Source organism: Rhinolophus hipposideros, assembly GCF_964194185.1.
Source record: "Rhinolophus hipposideros genome assembly, chromosome: 21".
In the NCBI taxonomy this organism is placed as follows: Eukaryota; Metazoa; Chordata; class Mammalia; order Chiroptera; family Rhinolophidae; genus Rhinolophus; species Rhinolophus hipposideros.
This window is the reverse complement of record NC_138067.1, coordinates 20,748,427-20,775,107: the sequence shown is the minus strand read 5'-3', so window position 1 is coordinate 20,775,107 and position 26,681 is coordinate 20,748,427. Positions and strand designations below refer to the sequence as shown.

At 38.3% G+C, this 26,681-nt stretch overlaps 1 protein-coding gene across 1 annotated transcript in view; it reads right to left on the bottom strand.

Annotated features, from left to right (window-relative positions):
- The window catches only part of PKD1L3 (polycystin 1 like 3, transient receptor potential channel interacting), a 64,667-nt gene that overhangs the window by 11,632 nt on the left and 26,354 nt on the right, over window positions 1–26,681 (bottom strand). The window contains 12 exon segments of the mRNA XM_081031719.1: window positions 3,200–3,385; window positions 4,577–4,717; window positions 12,939–13,038; window positions 16,530–16,764; window positions 16,858–17,050; window positions 17,686–17,687; window positions 17,689–17,876; window positions 18,632–18,831; window positions 19,163–19,359; window positions 22,581–22,727; window positions 25,636–25,814; window positions 26,097–26,198. Of these exon segments, the coding sequence (XP_080887845.1) occupies window positions 3,200–3,385; window positions 4,577–4,717; window positions 12,939–13,038; window positions 16,530–16,764; window positions 16,858–17,050; window positions 17,686–17,687; window positions 17,689–17,876; window positions 18,632–18,831; window positions 19,163–19,359; window positions 22,581–22,727; window positions 25,636–25,814; window positions 26,097–26,198 (1,870 nt within the window).

Here is a 26,681-nt window from a genome sequence, read left to right as displayed (position 1 = left end):
CCCTATCCACAGAGAGCTCACATCTGAGGAGGGAGAGAGACAGCAACAATCAGACAGTATTCAGGTACTGCTAGTGCTGTGAAGAAAAGTCAAGTAGGATGAAGGGGTAGAGAGTTTTGTGGGGAGGGAGCAGCACTTTTCATTTAGGAGGAAGGGCGATTAGAGAAAGTTTCTCTGAGGGGGTGGCTTATAAGAGAAACTAATAAATGTGAATATCAGGGCAGCAGCAAGTTCTAAGCCTGCCAGGCGACAACACACTTGTTGTATCTGGGGAGAGCACAGAAGCTTGCGTAACTGAAGCAGAGTGAATGAGGGTGAGAGGGGAAGGACATGAACAGATGTTGCTGGGGCCAGACTGCGCAGGTCTTTGTAAGCTTTGGAAAGGGTTTGGGATTTTAAATGTGATGGAATCCATTGAGACATTTTGAACAAGGGAGAAACACAGATTTATGTTTTAAACAAAATAACATGGGGAGGATGGAATGAAGAAGGGCAAGAACAGAGGCAAGTTTTGCCCGTGGTGGAGGTGAAAAATAGTACCTTATTTTAGTTTTAACTTACATTTTCTCATGAGTGCAGTCGCAAAGCCTTTTGTAGATTTCAAAGCTATGTGTATTGTTTGAAAATACCAATTTTCATCGGGCAGTTGGAGACATTACATTGCATACATTGTAATGGAGACATTACATCCCATGACATGTACATTGCTCATGATAGTGTAACTGGTACAACGAAGGAGAACAATTTGGCAATAATCTTTCTAAATTAAAAATGTATATACATTTTTAGCAAATCTTTTCAAGATATTTATCTTACAGATATATTTATACACATGTGAAATACATATGTAAAATGGTATTAATGGTAATATTGCTAACAATAAAAGATTGGAAACTATCAAATGTTTATCAATTAGGAGCTGGTTAAATAAATTATGATACATCCATACAATGGAATACTATATAGTAAATGAATAAAATATAATAGGGATAGCTTTTATATGCTGAAACAATTTCCAGGTAAATTATTAAGGGAAAAGAGCAAAATGCATGACAATGTTTACAGTATGCTACCATTTATCCTTAAATATATTTGCAAATATAGATTACCTCTGAAAGAATTATAATAAATTGGGCATGTAGTTGCCTCTTGGAAATAGAGAAGGGGGATCATGGAACAAAGGAGAGTTGCACAATATACAGTTGTACATTGAATTTTCTCCATATTCATGTTTTAATTATTAAATATTTTAATATGAAAGTATGATTATGTTAGAGAATTTGGTAGGAAGAGGCTTGCAGTAGTTATTAAAGGACAGAGTTTTGCAGAAGATAAAAGAGAAAGGTAAGAAGTGACAACCTTCAAATACGGTCTCACTTTGTATTTCCTAAATGAAAAATATATACAACTCTGCTAAATTTTGATCAGTTGTTTTCCATCTCAGAAGAAAGTCAAAAGAGAAAAATCAAGCTTAAATTACTGCAAGAGAAATTTAAATTCAATCCTACAAAGAAAAAGACCTTTCCCTAAATGTGATTAAACAGTGGACCATGCTATTTAGGACAGTTATGTATTTACAAGATACAGATTATCTGTCGTGAATGGCTTGGGCTTCAATGTTCCTGAAAGTAGCTGGACTAATATGACTGGGCTACAGCAATTCTGAAAGTAAAGAGTTTTTGGAGATGAAGAGGTAACCATTTTAGTGCCAATTTTGACTGTGCTTCACCCATGTTTATTTAGTTCTACTTCTTTATCTACATGTATAGAATGCTGTTGTTTTTATATGTCCAGGTAACTCATGTACCTTTGTGGTTCTAGCAGATTAGCCTAAGTTCCAGTTGCCACAGTTAATAATAATAGCTAACACTTATCCAGTGAATACTATGTACTAATACACTGTTCTAAACACTTAGATCTACTAAGCTTCTGATCTTCATATTAATTTTATAGGGTAGATCCTAAGATTAGCCCCAATGTGTAGATGGGGAAACTAAGGCTCAGAAGGTTGAGGAATTTACCCAAGAACACACTGCTGGTAAATGGAGAGCAAGGATGTGTATGCACCCAGCAGTCTGGTTTCTGGGTCTGTGCTTTTGGACCATGACACTGAACTGCAGAACCAACGAGTCCAAGAAGAGAACTATGCCTCTCATGATGGCACTGGCCTTAGCCCCACACAGCTCAGTTTACTTTTTATCTAGTTAGTATTTTCTTCAGCATAGACAGTTACAAACTGGAATGGAATATGCCCTGAACCTAGAACTGTTGTCATCTAAAACCGAACTACAAAGAACATGCAATGAACAGGAGATGCCATCTGTAAAAACTCTCCTAACTGCACCTTGTACACCTTTCAGGAAAAACTAAATGTTTGCTGAGATGAACATGTCTTTTGGATTTCTTTCAGGAACCTAGGAAATGTTCCAAATCCCAACAGGAAGCCACCAATCCTGAGATAAATGAATGCAACGCATTTCCAGAATACAGCTTACTTAATAAGATATAAAGTAATAATATGACAAACTGTTGGTAACTGGTGAAAAATATTGAACAAGAAGTGTTCCTCAGGAAAGAGATTTTTTTTTTAGCATTTCTCTAACATTGCCCAGGGCAAAGCATACCAGCTCCTCCTGGTGGTGAGGTTCTTTGAGGATACAAACCATATCATGTCCCTTTTTATCATTCACTTCTAGGACAGTTCCCAGCATACAAGATGTTCAATATGTATTTGTGGAACTGGACTGGATAACCACATAAAAGTTACAGACATGTCACAGACTTAGAAAAGACAGACAATATATCAAAATATGATCTGGTGTGGAGATCTTTCTGGTCACACTTTTCCTGGTTCTGTGCTCACTACATGTGGTTCCCTCCTTCACAAGGAGGCAAACAGTCCCAAGAATCACTCCCGTTACTCTTCATGCTTTAAGTGAATAAATTCTCATTCTTGTTTATCAGTCTCTTGTGAGACTTACCAGTGGGAATCAGCCCCTTGGGCCTGATCACCCTTGACTGAAGTGACATAAACCTGAGCCTGCTTAGATGAAGTCTAAGGAGTGGATCCTTGGGGGGCCCACAGAGGTGCAGCCATATTGAAAAAGTCAGCTACCTATCTCCAGTGTTCTAATGTGTCATGGTAGGAGGATTTGGAAAATTCACTGTGTCCCAGCTGGGCCAAGGACTGTGTTCTTACCTCTGTAATGTCCGTACAGGTTAGGAAGGAGGGTGTGACTGGCCCAGGGGTAGAAATACTTAAGAAGTTTGATCTCTGAAAAACGGTGAGAAAAGCTCTTCTGGAGAGCTTGATGGAGGTAAAATCTACTAGAGTTCTGTGCAGAGTAGACTGTAGTCATCAACAGGATGAGGAAGACGATTTGTACTATTGTAGAAGAGGAAAAAATAACCATTGAGCCTTTAGCTTAGAAAGCCTCTACAACTTTTCTTAATTTTTCCTAAACCTATATAGACTTTTATAGATCAAAAACAATCAAAAATTGGCAGTTTCATATGGTTCTACCTAATAATTGTAAAGAGATAAGCCAAAGCATTTGGCTCTTAATGCTAATCAATATATAGAGGGTACCAAAAAAATGTATACACATTTTAGGAAAAGAAAAAACTATTAAAATTGTAATACTCAATATATATCTATACTAAAAGATGAATGCAATCACGTTTGACTTCTGCTATTACAAGAGGTGCTCAAAGTGGTTACCATCAGCGTCCAGACACTTATGATTTACGGCAAATTACTGCTTGAGCAACACTGACCAAAGTGTCCACTTGTATACTTTTTTTTGGCACCCCTGGTATATTTTACTCGGGGTTTCAAAGATGTATACACATGACTTGTATTCATCTTTTGTTATTGGTATATATTAAGTATTACAATTTTAATATAGTATTTTCCTTTCTTAAAATATGTATATTTTTTGGCACCCTTTGTATGTATTTCTTCCTAGAATTATTCTGCCACTAATTAGAAATGTTACTTAAAATCCCACACTAAAATTGTGTATTTTAGTTCTTAGAACTAAAGAAGAACCCTCCCTCCTTGCTCCCTTCCTCCTGTTATTCCCCCTCTCTACCAGTGCTCACCAGAAGGAAAGGCGTGTTCAAAACAGAATTTGTCTTCTTTGGTTCTGGGAATCCGAACACTAGCTGTGCTGAATCAGTTACTTTGTATTGATAGGATAGCCATTTTTCAAAGCACATTCATTTTTCCTCCACCCTGTCAAGTATGTATTAGGTTGGTGCAAAAGTAATTGCGTTTTAAAAGGTTAAAAATAATTGCAAAAACTGCAATTACTTTTGCACTGACCTAATACATCATTTTGTTGTTAGATTTCGTAGGTAGAAAAAGTGACTTATTCAAGCACTCAGAGCTCAAGACTCCAAGTTCAGGAATCTTTCCATTTACCATACCACCTTGTTTACTGGAATCCAGAATTTTAAAGATGACTATTTTAAAATGCCTTTCCCCAGTCTATATTTTCCATTTTATTCTCACGCCCACTCTCCTTGCTGGGAAACGTGCTGCAGTACCAACATGCTACCATTATCGCCATACCCAAAGTATCTCCTGTCAGCTTGAAAAGTTTCTTCTCTTTCAAGGTTCTTTCTTGGCACTTAATTGGACTGTTCATAGTTGGGGCTACATAGATGGGGTTCTTCTTATCTCTTGAACCAGGTAATGATGAAGAACATTTTGCTGTCAAAAATTCAAATATAGGCCAAAAAATGTTGTTATTTCATTAAGCAGTTATTCACTAACATTTGTTGAGAATCTACTATGAGATGAAGAGTGTTGAAACAAAAAAGCTAACTAAGCAGCGCTTCTCAAACTAACATGAAGGGCTTCTTTAAAAACATTCCAGTCCATAAGGGACTGGTATTTTTGTAAAATACAATAAAAAATAATTACTAGAAAAGTGAAATAGAACAGAGGCCTATAAAATACAAGCTCCATTTTGAAAATTAGATTCAAAAGACCTAAAATTAGTCTGCCCAACTGCTATAAAAGTTTATAAATTGCTTACTCTCAATTTCTGTACTTATCTTGGACTAGAAAACAGTTCTAGTCAGTGGACCACATGTTGGAGCTGTTTTAGAGTGCTACTCAAATTTTGATGTGTACAAAATCATCTGGTAAATGCATTTGTTAAATGCAGGTTCTGGGGCGAGGCCTAAGATTCTGCATTTCTGACAATTCCAGGATATGCCAATATTACTAATTATAACATTTACTGCCACAGAACATCCTATTTTACATTCTATTTGAAGCGACACTAGTGCCTTACCACTCGCTGAGGAAGTCAAACAGAACGACTTTACTTCCTGTTTTACAAGTGGGATCACTTCCACTCCTCATTGCACTAATCTATATTCAAAACTGTATAGGAAAATCTGGATTCATCCTCTGCCTACTTCTTTTTTTTTTTTTTTTTTTTTTTTTGGTTGTTGAGAGCCCACTGGCCCATGTGGGAATCGAACCGGCAGCCTTTGGAGTTAGGAGCATGGAGCTCTAACCGCCTGCGCCACCGGGCCGGCCCCTCTGCCTACTTCTTGATCTAATATTTTTCTATGACTACCATGCATAATAGCATTTATAGTAAAAATGCCTCTCCACAGCCTCCATTTATGACTACCAAAAGCATTTGTAGAAGCCGCCATCATTAGCACCCATCTGTAGTTCTTGCGGCTGTTATTACTTCCACTAGGGGGCTATGGTATGCCGTGAGTTACAATAATGCTAACCCCCGAACTTTACAGCATACCTCTTCTTAATACTATCCTTATGAGCCTAACTATAACCACTTCTGTCTACACCACCCAGACTTAAAAATCACTCATCGCATCACTCTCCCATCGGCCATGTAGCACTAGTAATTGGAGCTATCTTTATTCAAACACCTTGAAGCTACACAGGAACCACAGCCCTGATAATCACACACGGCCTTACATCCTCAATACTATTCTGCCAAGCAAACTCAAATTATGAACAAATTCATAGCTAAAGTATAATTTTAGCTAGCAGCCTACAAACAGTTCTTCCACTGATAGCAGTATGATGACTATTAGCTTTACTCTCAACAATTAATTTAATTGGAGAATTATTCGTAGATAATATCAACATCCTCATGGTCTAATATTTCTATCATTTTCATAGGAGCTAACATTGTTATTACCACCCTATATTCCCTCTACATACTAATTATGACACAATGAGAAACACATATCACATTAACATTAAATCATCCTTCATACAAGAAAATTCCCTCATAAAAATACGCTTGCTGCCCTCCTTACTCCTGTGCACCAACCCCAAAATTGTTTTGGGAACTTTGTACTGTAAATACAGTTTAATGAAAACATAAGATTGTGAATTAATAATAGAAACTAAAAATTCTTATTTACCAAAAAAGTATGCAAGAACTGCTAATTCATGCCTCCATATATAACTGTATGGCTTTTTCAAACGTTTAAAAGATGTGAGTTATCCTTTGGTGTTTGGAACCAAAAAACTGTTGCTACTCCAAATAAAAGTAATGAATCTATTTGCCTCCTCAATACTAATTCCTCTATTTACACTAATCCCATTAATCATAACAGTGACTTCTAATATTTAAAAAAGCAAGACATATCTTCATTATATAAAAACTATAATTTCATACGCCTTTATCACTAGCCTAATCTCAGCAATATTTATCTAATCAGGCTAAGAAATAATCATCTCAAATTGACATCGAGTTAACTATTCAAACTAAAAATAACACTTAGCTTCAAGCTAGACTAATTCTCAATAATATTTATACCAGTAGCACCATTTGTCACATGATCGATCATAGAATTCTCAACATGATATATACACTCACCCTAAATTTAACCTATTTTAAAAATATGTCCTTACATTTCTCATTACAATACTAATCTTAGTCACCACTAACAATCTTTCAGTTATTCACTGGATGAGGATTCTATCATTCTTACTAATCAGGTGATGACATAGTTGAACAGACACAAGCACTGCAGCTCTCTAAGCAATCTTATAAATTGGAGCCATCAGATTTATTATGCCAATGGCATGATTTTTATTCAATTTTAACTCGAAATCTTCAACAGATTTTACTCAACCTTAGCAATACTAATTTCCCACTGGCTGGGCTCCTCCTAGCTGCAACTGGAAAATCTGCCCAATTTGGACTTCACCCATGATTTCCACTACAGGAGGCCCTATACCCATCTCAGCCCTATTCCACTCAAGTAAAATAGTCATAGCAGGCATCTTCCTACTAATCTGATTTGACCCATTAACAGAAAACCACAAGCTTATCCAAACAATATTATGCTTAGGAGCCATTACCAAATTATTCACAGCACTCTACGCTCTTACTTAAAACTATATTAAAAAACAATTGTCACCTTTTCTACCTTAAGCCAACTAGGCCTACTAATAGTGACCATCGGCATTTACCAACCACATCTAGCATTTCTCCACATCTGCACACTTAACACTCTTCACTGCCATACTACTCTCATGTCCTGGCTCTATTATCCATAACCTAAACAACAAACAAGATATTGGAAAAACAGGTGGCCTATTCAAAGCATTACCTTCACCACAACCGCACTCATTATTGAAGCCTAGCACTGACAGGAGCACCTTTCCTCACAGGAGTCCACTCCAAGGACTTAATCACCGAAACCGCTAATACGTCGTATCCCAATGCCTGAGCCCTACTTATCACCCTTGTTGCCATTTCCCTAAGAGCTGTCTATAGTACTCGAATCTTCTTCACACTCCTAGGACAACCATACTTTCCTACTCAATTAATGAAAATAACTCTCCCCTAACAAATTGTTAAACATCTTAGTCAGAAGCATCTTTACTGGTTTCTTTATTTCCAACAATATTTCCCCAACAACTATTCCACAGATAACTATGCCTTATTATCTGAAACTAACAGCCCTAGATGTGAGTTTCTGGTAAAACTGTTCTGGGAGCATTTCTCTCTGGTTTCATTGTGAATGTGTAAGATCCATAACATAGGCCTCATCCCATGTGTAAAAACAGGCAGATAAAGAATAGGAGTAACTGTTCTAGGCTTTGTTCTGGCACTTGAACTCAACCTTATAACAAAATCTAAAATTATCCTTCAAACCTATTCAAATTCTCTAAACTTCCTGGATATTTTCTATCATACACCATCTCCCACCATTCATGAACTTATCAGCAAGCCAAAAATCAGGATCACTATTGCTTGACCTAATCTGATTAGAAAATGCTTTGCCAAAATCAATCTCCCAATTCCAAATAAAAGCTTCTACACTAGAACCGAAAAGGCCTAGTCAAACTGTACTTCTCTTTTCTTATTACACTGACCCTAAGCCTGATTATACTTAGTTTCTATGAGTAATTTCTATAATAATGACTCCAATAAGCAAGGGTCAACTAGTAACCACTACCAATCAAGTACCATGACTATATAAAGTAGCAATACTCATAGCTTCCTTACTGAAAAATCCAGAATCCCCAATATCATAAATAACCTACTCCTCTAGCCCATTAAACTTCAATACAACCTCCACCTCATTTTTTAGTGTACAAAATTCATGTAACTTCTATAATTAAACCAGAGAGAAATGCTCCCAGGATAATTTTACTAGAAACTCACATCTCAGGATATTGTTCGGTAGCCATAGCCGTTGTATAACCAAAGACTACTAACATTCTCCCTAAATTAAAAATACTATAAACCCCAAAAAGGCCATTTAAAATTCATCACAATCCGACAAACAAACCCACGACTCACAATCAACCCAAGTCCCACATAAATTGGTGAGGGGTTTGAAGGAAACCCTACAAAACTAACCACAAATTAATATTGTGTATTAAAATAAATACATGGCATTATTCTTACATGAGATCTATCCATAACCAGTGACATGACAAATCATCATTGTATTTCAACTGTAAGAACAATAATGACCAACATCCTAAAATCCCATGCACTAATTAAAATGATCAACAACCCATTCATTGACCTACCAGCTCCCTCACATATCTCCTGATGATGAAACTTCACATCTCTTCTAGGAATCTGCCTATTCCTACAAATCCTAACAGGACTTTTCCTAGCTCTACATTACACACCAGACACTATCACTGCTCGCTCTCCTCCGTCACCTGCATGGGCTGGGACGTAAACTATGGCTGAATTATCTGGTATCTACATGCCAGTGGAGCATCCTTCTTTATCCGCCTGTTTTTACACATGGGATGAGGCCTACATTACGGGTCTTACACTTTCACAGCGACCTGGAACATGGGAATCATTTTATTAGTTACTGTAATTGCTACAACACTGATAGGTTGTGTACTACCATGAGATCAAATATCTTTCTGAGGGGCACAGTCATTACAAATCTTTCAGCAATCCGTTACCTCTGAACCAGCCTGGTCAAGTGAGTCTGAGGAGGATTCTCAGTTGACAAAGCAACCCTCAGCCGATTCTTTGCCTTCCACTTCATCCTTCCATTTATCTCAGCTCTAGTAAATGTACTTCTACTATTTTTTCACGAAACAGAATCCAACCACCCAACTGGAATCGCATCTGACAGACAAAATTCTCTTCTATCCGTACTACACAATCAAATATATCCTAGAACTTTTACTCCTAATTTTAACATTATTCACATTAGTCCTATTTTCACCTGACCTCCTAGGAGATCCAGACACCGCCTATACCCCAGCCAACCCCTTAAATACTCCCCCACACATTAAGCCAGAATGGTATTTCCTATTTGCCTATGCAAACCTATGATCCATTCCCAACAAACCAGAGGCATACTAGTCCTAATTTTCTCAATCTTAGTCCTTGCCATTATCCCAATACACCATACATCAAAACACTGAAGCACTAAACTAAGCAAATGAACTTTAAAAATTATTAAACCTTAGAAGATAAAATTCTATGCTAAAACAAAACAAAAACAAACAAAAAAACCCACTGAAGCATCGCCTTCCCACCCCTCAGCCAATGCCTGTTCTGACTACTAGTACCAGGCTTACTAACACTGACGTAACCTGGGGGACAACCAGTTGAACAGCCATTTCTCATCATTGGCCAGCCAGCATCTATTCTATTCTTTTTCATTATTCTGTACTAAGGCCCCTCACAAACATTAGAGAAAGCTACCTCGGAAAATGGAGAGTCTCTGTAGTATATCTAGTACCTTGGTCTCATAAACCAGAAAGAAGGGGAGCAACAATTCCCCCTAGGACTTAACAAAGAAGCCCAAGCTCCACCGTCATTATCCAAAGCTGAAATTCTACTTAAACTACATGAAGCACTCTATATGAGTGGGATGAAATTAATCCTATGTGTTACGCCAGTATCGAAATATTTTACAAATTCACCCATCACTATGTGGCATTAAACTATATGCCACATATATAATACACAAATGATATATAGTACATACTTATGTATTATATAATCATACATTATTTACCCCATACATATAAACATGTATGAAGGTGTGATAAAAAATATGGTGAATGTTTAAATTAAAAAAAATAATAAAAAAATTTATTACAGTAGAAGACGCATTACCATTAATCCCCCTCAAAATACTCCGCTTCTCTTTGGACACACTTATCTCATTGTTCTTGCCACTTTCTGAAGCAGTTCTGGAAGTCCTCTTTCATAAGTGTCTTTATTTGCGCTGTCGTGGCTGCCTCAATGTCCTAAAGTGATTCAAAGCGTTTACTTTTCATGGTCATTTTGATTTGGGGGAAGAGCTAGAAGTCGCACGGTGCCAGATCCGGTGAATAAGGAAGATGAGGACACACTGTAATGTCTTTGAGTGAAATTGCTGTATACCAGAAACCACGTGTGACACGGAGCCTTTCCATTGTGATCACAAAATACAGTGAATGCTGCTGCCGAGTGCCATCCAACGGAAAGGCAGAGATCTTCAATTGGGGAAGTGGTGCGTCGAACCTTAGTAACAGGGTGTAACAAATTTCAACTTGTTCAGTGCAGTCAGTAGGGTGTGAGACAAGGAGTGTTTTAAAGTGTGCCATAAATCATCCTCCACCATGACAACACTCCGTGTCACACATCGCTTCTAGTATGGCAATTTCTGTCAAATAAAAACATTACAGTGTGTCCTCCTCCACCTTATTCACCAGATCTGGCACCATGCAACTTCTGGCTCTTCCCCAAAGTCAAAATGATTCAGGACATCGAGGCAGTGACAACAGTGCAACTAAAGACACTGATGAAAGAGGACTTCCAGAACTGCTTCAGAAAGTGGCAAGAATGATGGGATAAGTGTGTTCAAAGTGAGGCAGAGTATTCTATGGAGGATTAAAGGCAATGTGTCTTTTACTGTAATAATTATTTTTAAATTAAAAAAATATTACAGTAAAAGTAATACTGTAATCACACCTTGTACATCAATGTATATATATTACATAATACATAACTGGTCCTCGGACATACATTTAACTTTATCACATGCATATCCACATCACAATAATGTTTGATATTACATAGTACATATCATTTATTTTACATACATTAAGCCAAATCATTTCCTGTCAACATGTGTATCACAGCCTAGAAACAGTTCTTAACTACCAAGACCTGAGAAACCAGCAACCCTTCCACAAACATACCCCTCTTCTCACCCCACGCCCATCAGTCATGGGGGTCTATATATGAACTACAAACTGGTTCTTATTTCGGGACCATCTCACCTAAAATTGCCCCCTGTCCCCTTAAATAAGACTTCTCAATGGGTTAGTAACTAAGCAGCCTATGCCGACACATAACTGTAGTACCATGCCTCTCGTGTTTTTAAATTTTTGGGTATGCTAGGATTCAGGGGGAGGCAGAGAGAGGGAGAGGAGAGAGTGGAGTGGAGGTTGGGGAAGGCATCACAGAGGAAGTAACATTTGATATTTGTTTTGAAGTATTATATAATCAGATAGAACTCTCCCAAAGGACAAGGACGAGGGTAAGAAAAAATAAGTCATTTTGGGCAGATGGGAACAGCAATTCAAGAGCATGGAGAAATGAAATGAGGACTATAAAGACTTACAGTTGGCTTATTAATTTTTTTAATTTCATAAGGAATGGGGTGTGGCTACCCCTTAGTAGTGTGTCCACTGCTGAGCTTAAGAAATCTGTGCCTGCCAACACAGTCTGCTGTGTACCTCTGTGGTGCTATCACTGGTTTCCTTCAGAGAGGTAACCCTCTCCTGAATTTTGGAGTTTATCATTTCCATGCATTTCTTAATTAAAAAAAATCCTCCAAGCAAGATATGCATTGTTTTGCATGATTTAAAACTTGTGTTAATTTTTCTGCAAGTTGCTTTTGTGCCCTCCACTGTGTTTGTGCAGCTTGTCCACATGTATAAGTAGCTCTAGTCAGTTACAGGGTAGACTTCCCTCAGGCTTGGTGACTGAATGTGAGGAATAAGAGAGGAATTTAGGATGACTGTGACATTTTGAAAGAATGGCAATGCTCTTAATGGAGATGAGAAAATATAGGGAAGTAGTAGATTTGTGGGGCAGGCAAGTATGGGTGTGGGGAGCACCTTCAACTTGAGATGCCTGCAGGCATTCAGATGCAGATGGTGAGCAGCTGGCAACCACATGTGGGGCTCAGGAGTGAGGAAGAGATTGAGGAGACCCAGAACACAGGGAGAGTTGGAGCACTGAGGGAGAGGGTGACAGGGTCTAGGGAGGAATGTGGAATGAGTATTGGTTAGCCTTGGGCACTGGAGGAGGAGCAACCGGCTGATTAAAGACCCCCCAATGGACAAAACTGCCTGTGTCAGTGAGTCAGCTACATGCACTGTTCGGATACAATCCGCCCTTCGCAAAATTAGATATTGTACTTAGAACTACTTGAATTACCTGAGAGTGCCAAGATCCTCATCGTTTGTTGTTCCTTCTCTTTGGCAAGCCATGGCATCCTGTTCAGAATCAGCGAAAATAACAATGTGAAGAAGATTACCTAGACAGGAAAATCATAGGAGAAACTAATGAGCAAATATTACAGGATCCAAGGAGGTGACATCATCATGTAAAAATGAAGGTATTATTAATAAATTTCGATTATTTGGCCATTTTTACGGAAAACTGAGGATTAAATAATTTCATAATTATTTTTGCATAATCATGGGAACTGGAAGGGTCCCCTGTAGTCTTTAATCTGCTTGGCTAGGAAGGCTTAAACTATTAATGATTTGTGATGATTTGTCTAAGCTGTTCAATAACACCTGTCTTTGGAAGTCCTTTGATGAGCTAGACTAGAGAAGCTACACTTCAGTTTCAAGGATTAAATCTGTTTTGCTAAAGAAGTCATGGAATCTTAGAATTGAGTACGATCTTAAGTATTACCCACTCCTTAAATTTTCATGGAAGAGGAAAGTGCTCCAGTTCTCAGGAGAATAAAGGACACTTTGATATTCCACACACTGTTTCCCCCACCTTACCTCACTGGGAAGAATCTGTGCAGGTGATTCTCTTCCTCTTTCCAGCTGCCCTACCTACAGGTGGACCATTCTGCTCTGCCCCGGCTTCGCAAGGTGGGCCAGCTGGGCCAGGGCCAGGCCTGAAGCCCAGAGGAGGGTTTGAGGCCCTTCTTGCTGCTTCTACTTTTGGAGTTGAATGGATTTCAGGCAGCAATTCTGGATGTGTCTGCTCTGAAGACTTACGGTCGCCCCCTAGTGGACAGGCCCGAGGACTACACTAGGGGAAAGGAGTAAAACGTACACCTGGCCATGAGTCCAACTGAAATCTCCCCTGAACAGCTAGCCCCAGTTTGTACTTGATGCAATCACAGTTAACATGGTAACTGAGGTTTGAACTGTCTTGCTGGGAAACTGTTGTTATTTAACTAGACCATGCTAACTGGAATTTACACACACTGAAACAGTGCAAAGCCAAGGACTGCCTGTATTCAAGCACGTATCACTTAAAAATCCAAACATTCTTATACCATTCTCACACTTAAGGAAATTATCAATAGTTTCCTAGAATAGCCTATCCATATTGAAATGTCTCATTTATTCAAAAGATCTAGAACAGTCCTACTCCATTCATATTTTTTACGATATTGACTTTTCAAAGAAACTAGATTTTTTTCCTCAGAATGAACCAATCCAAGTGTGACCCAGGGGCCAGCAGCGTCAGCATGACCTTGGAACTCGTCAGGAATGCAGAGTCTTGGGCCCCATCCCAGCACTGCTATCCTCCATTTCAGTGTGTGTCTTTTAAAATTAATTATGCCTGGAAGTAGTTGAGACCTTTCAACAGATAAATTCAATATTTCTTTGCCAATAGTGGAATGTTTTTCAACTGTCTAATTATTACCACTCCTATTATCTGCATGTTGGTTACCCAAGACCTACTGTCTACGTGTCTATTTCTTTATGATTTCAACATTTTTATACATGTTTTATGTTTTGTATTATTTTATTTTATCTTCCTGGTCATCAATTTGGGTCTCAATAGTGACATTTTCTCCTTCAATTCAACTGCTGAGCTTTAGAATTTGTAAATCACATTTTTCATTTCTGACAGCCTTTGTTTGTGTGTCTGATATACAGTAAGTCCTCACTTAACATCATAGATAGGTTCTTGGAAACTGTGACTTCAAGTGAGACAACATAGTGAAACTAATTTTACCAGAGGCTAATTGATAGAAACAAGAGTTAAGTTCCTACGGCACACTTCTGGTAACAAAAACATCACCACACTTCTAAATAAAGACCCAAAACACTTCTAAAATTAAACATTGAAATAAATGAGAGCTCTACATACATTTAAGAAAGATTAATGAAAACCAGTAACATAATTATTTTCCAACCTGATTATTTTCCAACTTGCTTATTCTACTTTGGGGTCTTGTGTTGCTGGAGCCTCTCCCTGTAGCTCAGGGCACAAGGTGGGACTCCACCCTCCACAGGTCGCTCTTCCATTGCAAGGCCACTCACACCCCCACACACTCACTCAGACTGGGACAATGTAGACATGCCATTCACCTGACATGAACAGCATTGGGATGAGGGAGGAAACTGAGTACATGGAGAAAACCTGCACAGGCATGAGGAGAATGTGCAAACTCCATTTCTATGTGCAAACATAGAAAATAGCCTTGGCTGTGAATCGATTTTTTTTCCTCATCCTTATAATAAAACTATGTTGAATGAAAAGATATTATTGGAGGATCTGCTGTAATTCAATCACTGTAAGAGCTCTTGTTAGTTTTCAGTCTGTCTCCTCCAGCAGTTTTTAAAAATTAAGATCTACCTACACTTTGTACTCGGTCACTCTTCTACGATCAGTGGGTCTCAAACAGGGTTACCCGTTTGAGGTACATTGGAGTCACCTGGGGAGCTTTAAACAAATTGGGGCTTGGAGCCCAGCCTCAGAAATTATGATTGAATTGGTTTGGAGTGAGGCCTGGGCATCACGAGTTTTAAAAGCTCCCCAGCTTTGCTTGTGGGAGCTCAGGCCTATCCTCTAGGGCTCTTAAAACAGAGACAATCCTGTCACCAAAATCCAGAATATTGGAAACTCTATAGGACAAACAACTTGGTTCCTTTAACAAATATAATGTGAGAATAATACCAAAAATAAAGAACAAGAGAAAGAGAGAAAGGGAGGAAGATCCTGTACATTAAGTATTAAAAATACTTGAGACATAGTAACTGGTTGCAACAAATGGACCTTATTTGGATCTTGATTTGAACAAAACTGTAAAACAAACATTTATGAGACAACTGGAAAATATCTGAACACTGAATTTTTTAAAAACTGTAAAAAAAAACAAAAAAACTGTAAAATAGACATAACAAAATCCTTACCATCAACCTTTTTAAAGTGTATAGTTTGGTAGTATTAAATACATTCATATAGTTGTCTGGATATTAAGTAATTATTGCTAATTTATTTAGGTGTGATGATGGATTTATATTTAGGTTTTTAAAAGGGAAGTCCCTATCTTTTAGAAATATACAGACAAATATTTACAGATAAAACATGAAGTTTGGCATTTTTTTCTTCAAAATAGGTGAAACAAGATTGGCCATGAATTGGTAATTGTTTGAGCTAGGTAATACAACTTTAGGATTCACCATATACTACTCCCTACACTCTTTTCTGTATGTTTGACATTTTCTTTAATTAAATGTTTTTAAAGTTTTATGTTGCTTTTTCCCCCAAAGTAGTTTGTTGTCAATTATTTTTTTTTAACTCATCTCCCTTAACTCTCCAAACCTTTTTTGTTATACTTCTACTAATCAGTTCTTGTTAGTTTCTTGTGACTACTTCACACATATTCTTAACGAATTTTTCTCTTCTTATTTGTTTTTCTGGGGGTCAAATTGTCAGAACCATTAGGCATCTTGGATTGGCACCCATGGACCTTAGTTTCCCAAGCTCCCTGCAACTATAATGCTTTCTCCCATGCCAGTGTAACCTGGCCCGTTGCTCACGTACCTTTACTGGCTGGATGATGAAGACGTTTTGAAGCACTGATAAAATCAATGAAATAACCCAGCTTGTGGCTTGATCTTTGTTCAGTTCCAGGGTATAAAGTGCTGTAAAAAAGGCTGTGGCCAGGTTAGTAACACCCAGAAAGAGCCAGCAGATATAAGTCAACCATCCGGGCAGGCCATTAGAGGTGGACTTCTTCCCTCCTTCTGTGCTCAGGATGGGGAAACTGGTTGCCTCCCTTAAGAAGTTGAAGTAATACTCATAAGCAACAGCTGAGAGAGGGCAGGAAGATTACAGATGACAAAGAAAGCAGGTGTGGTTGGTGCATTACCTGGAGGGCTCTTGCTTTGTGGGAAGCATGTGTGTTTCTAGGAATTCCTGGAGTTTTTGCAGTTTGCTGGCTGCATCTAGGAAGTCAGTAGGCTGGTCAACCTGGGTGGGACCCAGTGTGCATAAGTGAGATTGCAGCCTCTGCACAACTCTGAGCAGGTAATAGCAGAAATGATGGTGGTTTTCAGGAATCACTGAAAATGTATTCCAGGTTGACACTTTAATAAGTGGAAGATTTCAACAAATAGTAATAACTGGTAGAGTTTAGCAGTTCATTAATTGATGGTGAGGTTAAATTTCCTAGACAATGGAGGTGGGACCCAACACCTACAATATTATTGTCTTCTCTGACCACGCTGGTAAAATATGTAAAAATTTTAAAAATTCTATGCTTTGAGCTACAGATTTTTAAAACCTGATTGAGCTTTTTCACAACTGCAGTACTTATGACCTATACTAGGTAAATGCCCAGGAGGGCCAAACTATATTGGAGAATCCATTAAATGGCATAATCTCACCATTCTGTAGATGAAAAAGAATTGACAAATTTCAATAGTCTCCAACAAAGCAGATGACACATGAGGGTTTGATACAGAGAATGTTTTGTGGGTTTTTCCTTAATCCTTTACTTTGTATCACCAGATAAACTGTCTCAAAAACCATCAGAAGGCTCAAAGTAATCAGCTCAATATTGGAAGCTTAAGGAAATTAAAACAAGCAGAAGGTTGAATTGTGCCTGTTGGTTATGCTGACAGGTAAGAATGAGTAAGAAAATAAGAGACATGCCAGGGAGTGGGAGGCAGAGAAGAGATTAGTCACTAAAACCTACTGAGCTTTACCATTTGCCCAGCAGGGTCCTGTTTGCTGATGACAGCCTTGACCCTCTAAGTGAGAATAAATGAGGCTGGATAAAAGTGTCACCAGCTGGTTAAGGTTGTAAGAACTCCATGAAGATTGTTCACACTCTGAGAGTAGGTACATATTTCTCCTGAGCAGAAATCCCACAGTTTCCTTCAATTCCTGAATGAAGAACCAAGATGAGAAAAAGTCAGTCTGTTTTACATTAACCCAGAACTGGAAGCAATAATAGATGGTAATAAGGCTGTTTCTTTACTCAGAGGAACATTTGATAACTGTAAAGAACCTCCATTTTTCATTTTTCTCTACTTTTTAAAAAAGAAGTCACCTCCCAGTAGCTTCAAAACTAGTTTTATGAGGGGCAGCCGGATGGCTCAGTTGGTTAGAGCACACGCTCTCAACAACAAGGTTGCTGGTTCAATTCCCACATGGGATGGCGGGCTGCGCCCCCAGCAACTAAAGATTGAAAGTGACGACTGGACTTGGAGCTGAGCTGCGCCTTCCACAACTAGATTGAAGGGCAACGACTTGGAGACTTGGAGCTGTTGGGCCCTGGAGAAACGCACTGTTCCCCAATATTACCCAATAAAAAAAATAAGAAAAAAACAACAAAAAATACAGTAGTTTTATGAGAGAATATAGAATGAAAAGAGAAGGGACAGTCTAATCAAACATTAAAAGCTAGAACAACTCCACAGTAGTACATTCTGCACTCACATTCAGTCCTCAGAATACGTCATAATCAGGAGAAAAACTAGAGGCATGATGGATCACAACTCAGGTGACAGGAATTAGGGAAAAGCTAGTAAGATTCACAGGACCCGAGCGCGTTCTAGGAGATGCTTTTCACTGGTCTTTCCCACTAAATGGTGAAAGGGAGCAGGCAATTTATCTGTAAAATTTCATACCAGGCTTACCTCAACTACCTTTGTGAGAGAGAGAGATTCAAAAGAAGCATCTGCGGGGCAGGAGGCCTGGATGGGAGGAAGAAGAGGCAGTGGTTCCTGTGGCTGAATCAATGGGAAGAGCTGCCCAACTACAAGGTTGATTGGGAAGAGAATGACAGCAGTTTGGATGCTGATAAGTAGTTCGGACCAGGTCACAGCAAATGGACCCACTGAAAGAAAAGCATTATGTCAATCTTCCTCTACAGCCACTGAAATCATCAGAGTCATGCCTTTCCCAGGTTTAAGTGTTTATGTAGCAATTTAACTATGATTATTAAGGGTAGAAAATTATTATGTCAGTAAAGTTCCTGATGTGTTCCTAAGGCTGCTTCACTTATTAATGAATGAGAACAGTGAAAAAATGTTTTCTAATGTATTCCAGTATTCTAATGTTAGGGCTGCAAAGGGGAAACGAAGGCACATCATGATTCTGTTTCTCACCTGGAAGTAAGGAGAGTGGGTCACACACCACAAACAACACACATCCGGGCTCATCCATACCTTGCTCATCTCTCCTGGCAGTAGTGCCGTTTATCTTCCAGAACATCACATTGATGACCATGTTGCAGAGCAGAAGGGTCATGCAGCAAGTGAGCCGCTGGACTCTTGTAAACTGGTTCCAGGGATGTCGAGTTGCAACTGAGAGCCACAGATAATCCTGGGTGAACTTTTCTACAATCATGGAGGAGAACAGGTGCCTAAAAAGATCCATCAGAACAGGAAAGACATGAGATTTCATTCTGGAAGTGCCTTAGACCAAGATGTGGTTTGCCCAAACCAACAAATCACATAAAAACAACACGGCCACTGTTCCACACCCCTGTGAAAGGATTTCAGATGACAGATCATATGACTCTTTTATTATTTTAGGGTAAAAAGTTTCTGAGGATAAGGTTAATTTATATTGTATAAGATTTTAAAATTAAAAGCTGTTGTTTTAGCTTTGTCAGAGTTTTGATAAATCTTTTTTACTCTTCAAAAGTTTGCATTACGCTTCCACTCAAGACAGTTTGGTAAATACATATTTTGAGCATCATCTCTATTCCAAAAGTGGAGGAACTATAAATAAGATATAGGAATAAAGAACCAAAAATATTGGCTGGCTTCAAAACAAATATCTGTGAGGAAGAGAAATGCAATGAGAAAACAAGGGGGAAAGAAGCACAAGATTATTAGGCTCCAGGTCTGGAAGAAGACAGGACACTGAAAATGTTTCAAAGGCTGGGGGAAAGGGAGAGTAAAGCCAACTTCACTGCTTAAGCCAGCACTGAGGCTGGAGCTTATGCAAGGATACTACAGAACAAATAATTGCCATAGAGCTCCAAATTTACAGGTAGGGAAGTGGGTGAAAGAGGATAGCCCTATGACCAGAATTGAGCCAAGAGATCCACTGGCTCATGAACAGATCTGCAATATGCAATAGCCCTAGTTTCATTAATTTCATTGAGAATAGGAGCTTCAAAATGCTACAATATAATAAGGCCTAGTTCTAGACATGTGAAGGGTTGGGTAGAAACAGCAGCAAAACTACTAGGCAGGGATGAGGGGAGAGAGAGAGAGGGAGGGAGGGCGGGAGGCAGGAGAGAGAGAGAGAGAGAGGTACGGGGAGATATTTAGATTTAACAATAAAATCACTCGAATATACAACCCCAAATTCCTGATCACAGAAGAAATCTAATGCTGAGAAAGGTAGCCAACACAATCAATAATCAGTCCAGAAGAAATTAATTTTATGGGACATTGTGACAGATTTTAAAATTTCAGGTTGCTCAAAGATACAAGCAAAGAAACAACATTCACTTAAGGAGAATAAGACAAAAAGAAAATAAATACTCAAGAGTAGTTTAAAAACATGGAGGATAGTTTGAGAAGCTCCAACACATAGTAAGGGAATGTCAGATGAGCATATTTTCAGAAGTGACATCTGAGAATTTTTCAGAATTAAAGATATGATTCTGCATATTAAAAGTACAGTCTATGTTATATGTACTTTATCACAATAATTTTTAAGTGCCTTCGGAGTACCAAACAGGATAAAAACTAAATCCACAGTAAAAAGGATTATAATAAAATTTGGAACATCAAAGATAAAGATAAAATATTAAAAGGGAAAAGGCAGTATACTTTAAGAGAACAACAGCTAGACTGACAGAAGACTGACACAACAGAGGCAGTGTTGGAAGGTAGTGCTCCATGAATACTTTACATTGAGGCATTAATAAAAAATTTGCTTCTGGACTCTCTTTTAAGGTATCTTGGTATAAGCAGACAGCCCTGGAAAGATAGAGACAGTGACTATCTTTGGAGCAAATTTACTTAAATTTCTAGATTGTGAAGACAGAGACACCCCCCTCCCCAGAGACATTCTAGGGTAATAAAGATAGAAACACCTTCTTACCACCCCTTGAGAAACTTACGTAATGTTTCAGAGTAACAAACAACCCACAGAGGAGGAGAGGCAGGTTTTCCAGCAGCGCCTATATCAGATCAGAGTCTCCTAATCTTGGGATTTCTCTTTTGTAATGTATGTCCACTGCATGGGCAGGTAATACCTGGCTCTCATCACATTACCCTGTGGGCTTCTGGGAACTGACACAACATTATTACACTGTCGGCTATTTCAATCAGTACTAAATTATCTAAATCCATTTGGCTCAGTGAAAATGGTGGAGTAAAGAACTCTGAAAATTCTCTCCTCCATAAAAGCAATGATAAAACTTCTTTAAAAAAGCCAGAATCAAAATTTTCATAACTCTGGTAAATAACCAAAGATCTGTAGCGACCTGGGAGTGTTTACTCATGAAAAATGGCTGAATATCAGTAAGAACAGTGAGAGCTTTGTGGCACTTTAACCCATCTCCCTTTCTCTAGCTCCATGGTAACCTTGAAAACCAACACCTTTCAGTCACAGTGAAAACTAGCACCCTGGCAGCCACTAGAAGGGGCAGAACAGGGTTGGAACTCCTTCAAAGCCTCATTCCTGGAGGATTGTGATTATTTGACCTGTCTGACAGTTCCCTGGAAAACCCCACTTGCAAGGCTGTCCTTACCTGACCTGTGTGCTTACCCACTGCAAAATGCATTTTTCCTGCAGGCACTGTCAAAAATATTCAGAGGCAATTGTTTAACTTAAGGCAGGGCTGTAAATTGCCTTGCTGAGTGTTGAAGACATGTGACAACATGCACACAAAACCCCTCAGCAAAGACTGGGAGACTTACTGGTTCGAGGCATTTAAATTTCTGTCCAGTCATTAGCTGACCACTTAACTAACTCAGCAGAAACTTCATTTGCCAACCATGACAAAGAATGACAGACTTCACAGAATTAGTTCAGAAAAGTCACTAAACGACAACAACAACAAACACTGAGAATAACAAATCCTGGGGGAGGGGAAGGAAATCTGTTTTCTGGAGAGGCCACATTCAATTATTTAAAATGTCCAGTTTTCAACAAAAAATAGATCACAAGACATGCAAAGAAAATATAGGACGCATGTGCGCGCGCGCGCACACACACACACACACACACAAGCAGTGATTGTCCTTGAGGAAGCCAAGACACTGGATTTCAAAGACAAAGACTTCAAATCAGCTATTTTAAATGTGTTCAAAGAATGAAAGGAAACCATGTCTAAAAAACTAAAGGAAATGAGAATATCTTGCCAAATAGAAATATCAATAAAGATACATAGATTTAAAAAAAAAAAAGTAGAAAGTTGCAGTTGAAAAATACAATAAATGAAATGAAAAACTCACTAAAGAGGTTCAACAACAGATATGAGCAGGGAGAATAAATAATTAGCAAACTTGAGGATAGGTCAATTAAAATTATCCAGTCTGAAGAATAGAAAGAAAAAAGAATGAAGAAAAATGAACAGAGCCTCAGAGACTTGTAAACACCATCAACTCCCAACAATACCTAAAGGAAAAGAGCTCTTTCTTTGAGACTGTTATGAAGACCTGGTCACGCTCGCAGTCTCCGAGGTCCACGGCCAGCCAACAATTGCACAGGAAATGCCATTTCCTTTTACCAGCCATGTCACTGACAATTACCTGGTTTACATACCTAAAGTAAAACGAAGATAATCATGTTAGGGAGGTGAGCACAAATCAGTTGCTGTAATAAGTAATCCCATGGAAACAACCATCATTGGATGAATGGATAAAGAAAATGTGGTGTGTACACACACACACACACACACAATCACACAGGAATATTATTCAGGCATAACACAGAATGAAATCTTGTCATTTGCAACAACATGGATGGACCTTGAGGGCATTATGTTCAGTGAAATAAGTCAGACAAAGACAAATACCATATGATCTCATTTATATGTGGAATCTGAAAATTTAAGAAAAAAACAATTTCATAGATACAGAGAACAGATTGGTGGTTGCCAGAGATGGGGGGTAGCGGGTGGGGGAAGTGGGTAAAGAGAATCAAAAGGTATAAACATCTATTTATAAAATAAGTAAGTCATGAGGATATAATGTACAGAGTTATTATAGTTAATAATACTGTATTGCACATTTGAAAGTTGCTAAGAGAATAAATCTTAAAATTTCTCATCACCAGAAAATAAAATTCTGTAACTACGTATGGTGACAGATGTTAACTAGACTTATCGTGGTGATCATTTCACAGCATATACAAATATTGAGTTGTTGTGTTGTATACATCTGAAACGAATATGTTTTATGTTAAATATACCTCAATAAAAATAAATAATTTAAAAAAGAAGTAATCTTGCACTGTCAGTGAGTGTCCAAGTAAATGGATTGTTTCATCGTGAGGCAAGAACTACAGAAATGAGAGCTGATCCCATCTTTCCCTTCCTAACCTCTAAGGGAGTTCATGTACCGAACACCAAAATGCAGACTTCTATAACCTATGAATAGTCCAGTGTGTGTATATATTCTTTAAGTTTCCTTGTGACAGCCCTGCCACCTCTAAAAGTATCCCATATGGTTCTAACTTTTATCACCAGTGTTTGAGGGGGTGGATATGGGGGGTTGGGACATGGTCGTCAACATTTATATTAATGACCTATTCTATTTGGGTCTGTGGCTTCGTTTTGACTTCATAGAGCCACAGACCCTGAGATTTTGTCCGTTTTCCAACCATAATGTTTTACCATGTGTCTAACTTCTCCACTAATTTCAACTGTCCACAAACCTGTTCTCTGGAACACCTAACTAACCAAGCTATTTGACTTCATCTTGCAATTCATCAGTTAACTTCCTCCTTTACTGTGATGATGCTACTTCCCCAAGAGTCTATGTCTAATGTCATGACATGAAACCACTTCAATTTCTCTGGTCAAAATCTTTGTTTAATTTTAGGTCAAAGTTATTTTCTGTATGAGGAATAGAGGCTCCTTTAAAGCTAAAATATTCCTAAGGACTCTTTAATTGAGGCAGTTTATAAAATCACAGGAGACTAAGTTTATTTGATTTAAAGTTAGCTAGTGCATCTTGTGCAGATAAAGCTTGCATTTAAGAGCAGAGCATAAAAGGGAAGAAAATGTTCATTTTCTGACTGATGGGAAACTAGTCATGGGCTTTTTGTGCTTCCAGTGTAACTTTCTTCTTTCTTTTCTTTTTTTTTTAATTAAAAGTTTATTGGGGTGACAATGATTAGTAAAGTTACATAGATTTCAGGTGTACAATTCTGTATTACATCATCTATATCTCACATTGTGTGTTCACCACCCAGAACTTTTATTTTCTTATTCTTTCATATGTGAGAAAAAAAGAATCTAATGTAACTGTACAAATTCAATGTTAAAAATTTTGAAAATACTTAAAAATATACTGAAGGAAATTTTAAAAATTCATAATCCTACTACCCAGAGACAACTACTCATAATAATTTAGTATATGTAGCTCTAGACATTTTCCTATACATGTACTTTAAAAACCAATCAACTGTATTGTGGTGTAATTTACATATTTTTATCATTTAAAAAATATAGTTCAATGCATTTTGACAAATGTGTACACTTGTGTCAGCACTACCATCAAGATATCACCCCAAAAGTTCTCCTGTGCCCCTTTTCAGTCCGTTCCCCTCAGGCTCACCCCTAGACCCACGTGTGAGCTTTTCTGACCAGCTTTCTGTCTCTATGAATTAGGTGGCCTTTGTTTAGAATTTCATACATATGGAATCATACAGTATGTATTCTTCTGTGTCTGGTTTCTTTCACTCAGGATATTTTTTGGAATTCATCCACGGTGGGTATATCAGCAGATTGTTCTTTTTGTCAGTAATACTCCATTGAATGAATTTACTAACATTTGTTTGCTCATTCATCTGATAGCCATCTGTGTTGTTTCTAGTTTTTGGCTACTAACAATAATGGTGCTATGAACATATAAGTCTTGGATGAACATAGTTTTTCATTTATGTTGAATAAATATCTAGGAGCAGAATGTCTGGGTCATATGGTAAATGTATAACTTTATAAGAAACTGACAAAACGTTTTCCAATGTAGCTGCACATTTTACAACCCCACTGGCAGTTTTCTGCGAGCTCTAACTGCTCCCCATCCTCACTCAAAATTGGTTTTGTCAGACTTTTTAGTCATTCTGGTGAATGTTTAGTGCTGTCTCACTATGGTTTTAATTTGCATTTCCTGATGACTAATGAAGTTGAGCATCTTTTCAATATTTCATTGTTATGATTTTCTCTTCACAATCATGACAACATTTAATGAAAATTAAAAAACCACACAAAAACAAAAAACATCTATCATTCTACCATCCACAAAAAATCATGTTGTTAATTTTCCATATTGCTTTCCAGGGTTTCTTCTTTATAGGCAGCTTTGAAATTTAAATCTAATAGTCATTTGTTACTCTTTGGCCCAAAGCATTATTGCTACTTTATGTGATGACGTGCTAGACTTGCCCCAGAATGCTAAACATCCACAGCGAAGAAACAACATGCCAGCATGATCCAGGTACGTACCACGAAGGGCTGTCACCTGAGTTGTCATGCCAGAGCCGAAGGCTGTGAAGTTCCCCTAGAGAGGACTGAGTGCTGAGGAGGAAGACATCCAGTCCCCCGCGTTCAAAGACTGCCTTCTGGGAATCCCAGAGGTGATGGGGTTCACTCCGTCCCTCTGATCCATAGAGGGTGATAATCACCTAAAACGTGATAGGGAAAGATAAAATACAGGAAATTCTAACATGATTCTTTGGGTATAACCCTAAGGAGAAAGATGAAGGCAGAGAAAAGTGTACTGAGCTGAAGTCTTTGGGATCTTAGACAAGTGTAGAGGGCCCTTCAGAGTTACAGTTTAGAATGAGGAAATATCACTCTTTGTGATCTCTTGTAAATGCTACAGGACACCGGCATATCCCTAAGTCAGTGTATCTCATGTGGCAGAAGACACAGAGCAATGAATGAAAAACATTTATTTCATTCACCTTAGCTGTTGTAGAGGCCTTTCTTCGATATCCAGTGGAGACCTGAATAAGGTAGTGAAACTGAGAGCTGGGGTCATTATCAGCCAGGACAGTGACCTTCACCTGCAAGAAAAGCAGAACCAAGAAAATTGGCAGACCTTTACTGAATACAGTGGAGCTGCCTCCTCCAGCTAAGACACAGGAGGACACACTACTGCAGATGTGCCACCCGACGGCTGGGGTGTAGGTAGGAGGGAAACAGACAAGCAGACCTAAGCTAAGTGATGAGAGGGGAATGAGGGCTAAAAGGCCAGGGTCTATACCTGTGAAAGGAAAGTCATCAAATCAATAGATCAGGCCTTGGGCCTCTAAATCTTTCCACGTCCCTCTCACCCACATAGAGTTACCTGACAACACACAGGATACCCAGTGAAAACCTGAATTTCAGAAAAACAATGAATAACTTTCGGCATACTTGTACTAAAAATGCATTCACTAGTTATTTAAAATTCAAATTTAACTGGGTGTCCTGTATTTTTATTTACTAAAACTGCCAATTCCATATACATGGCAACAAAGAAATGGACATATTGTATATTCTAGAAT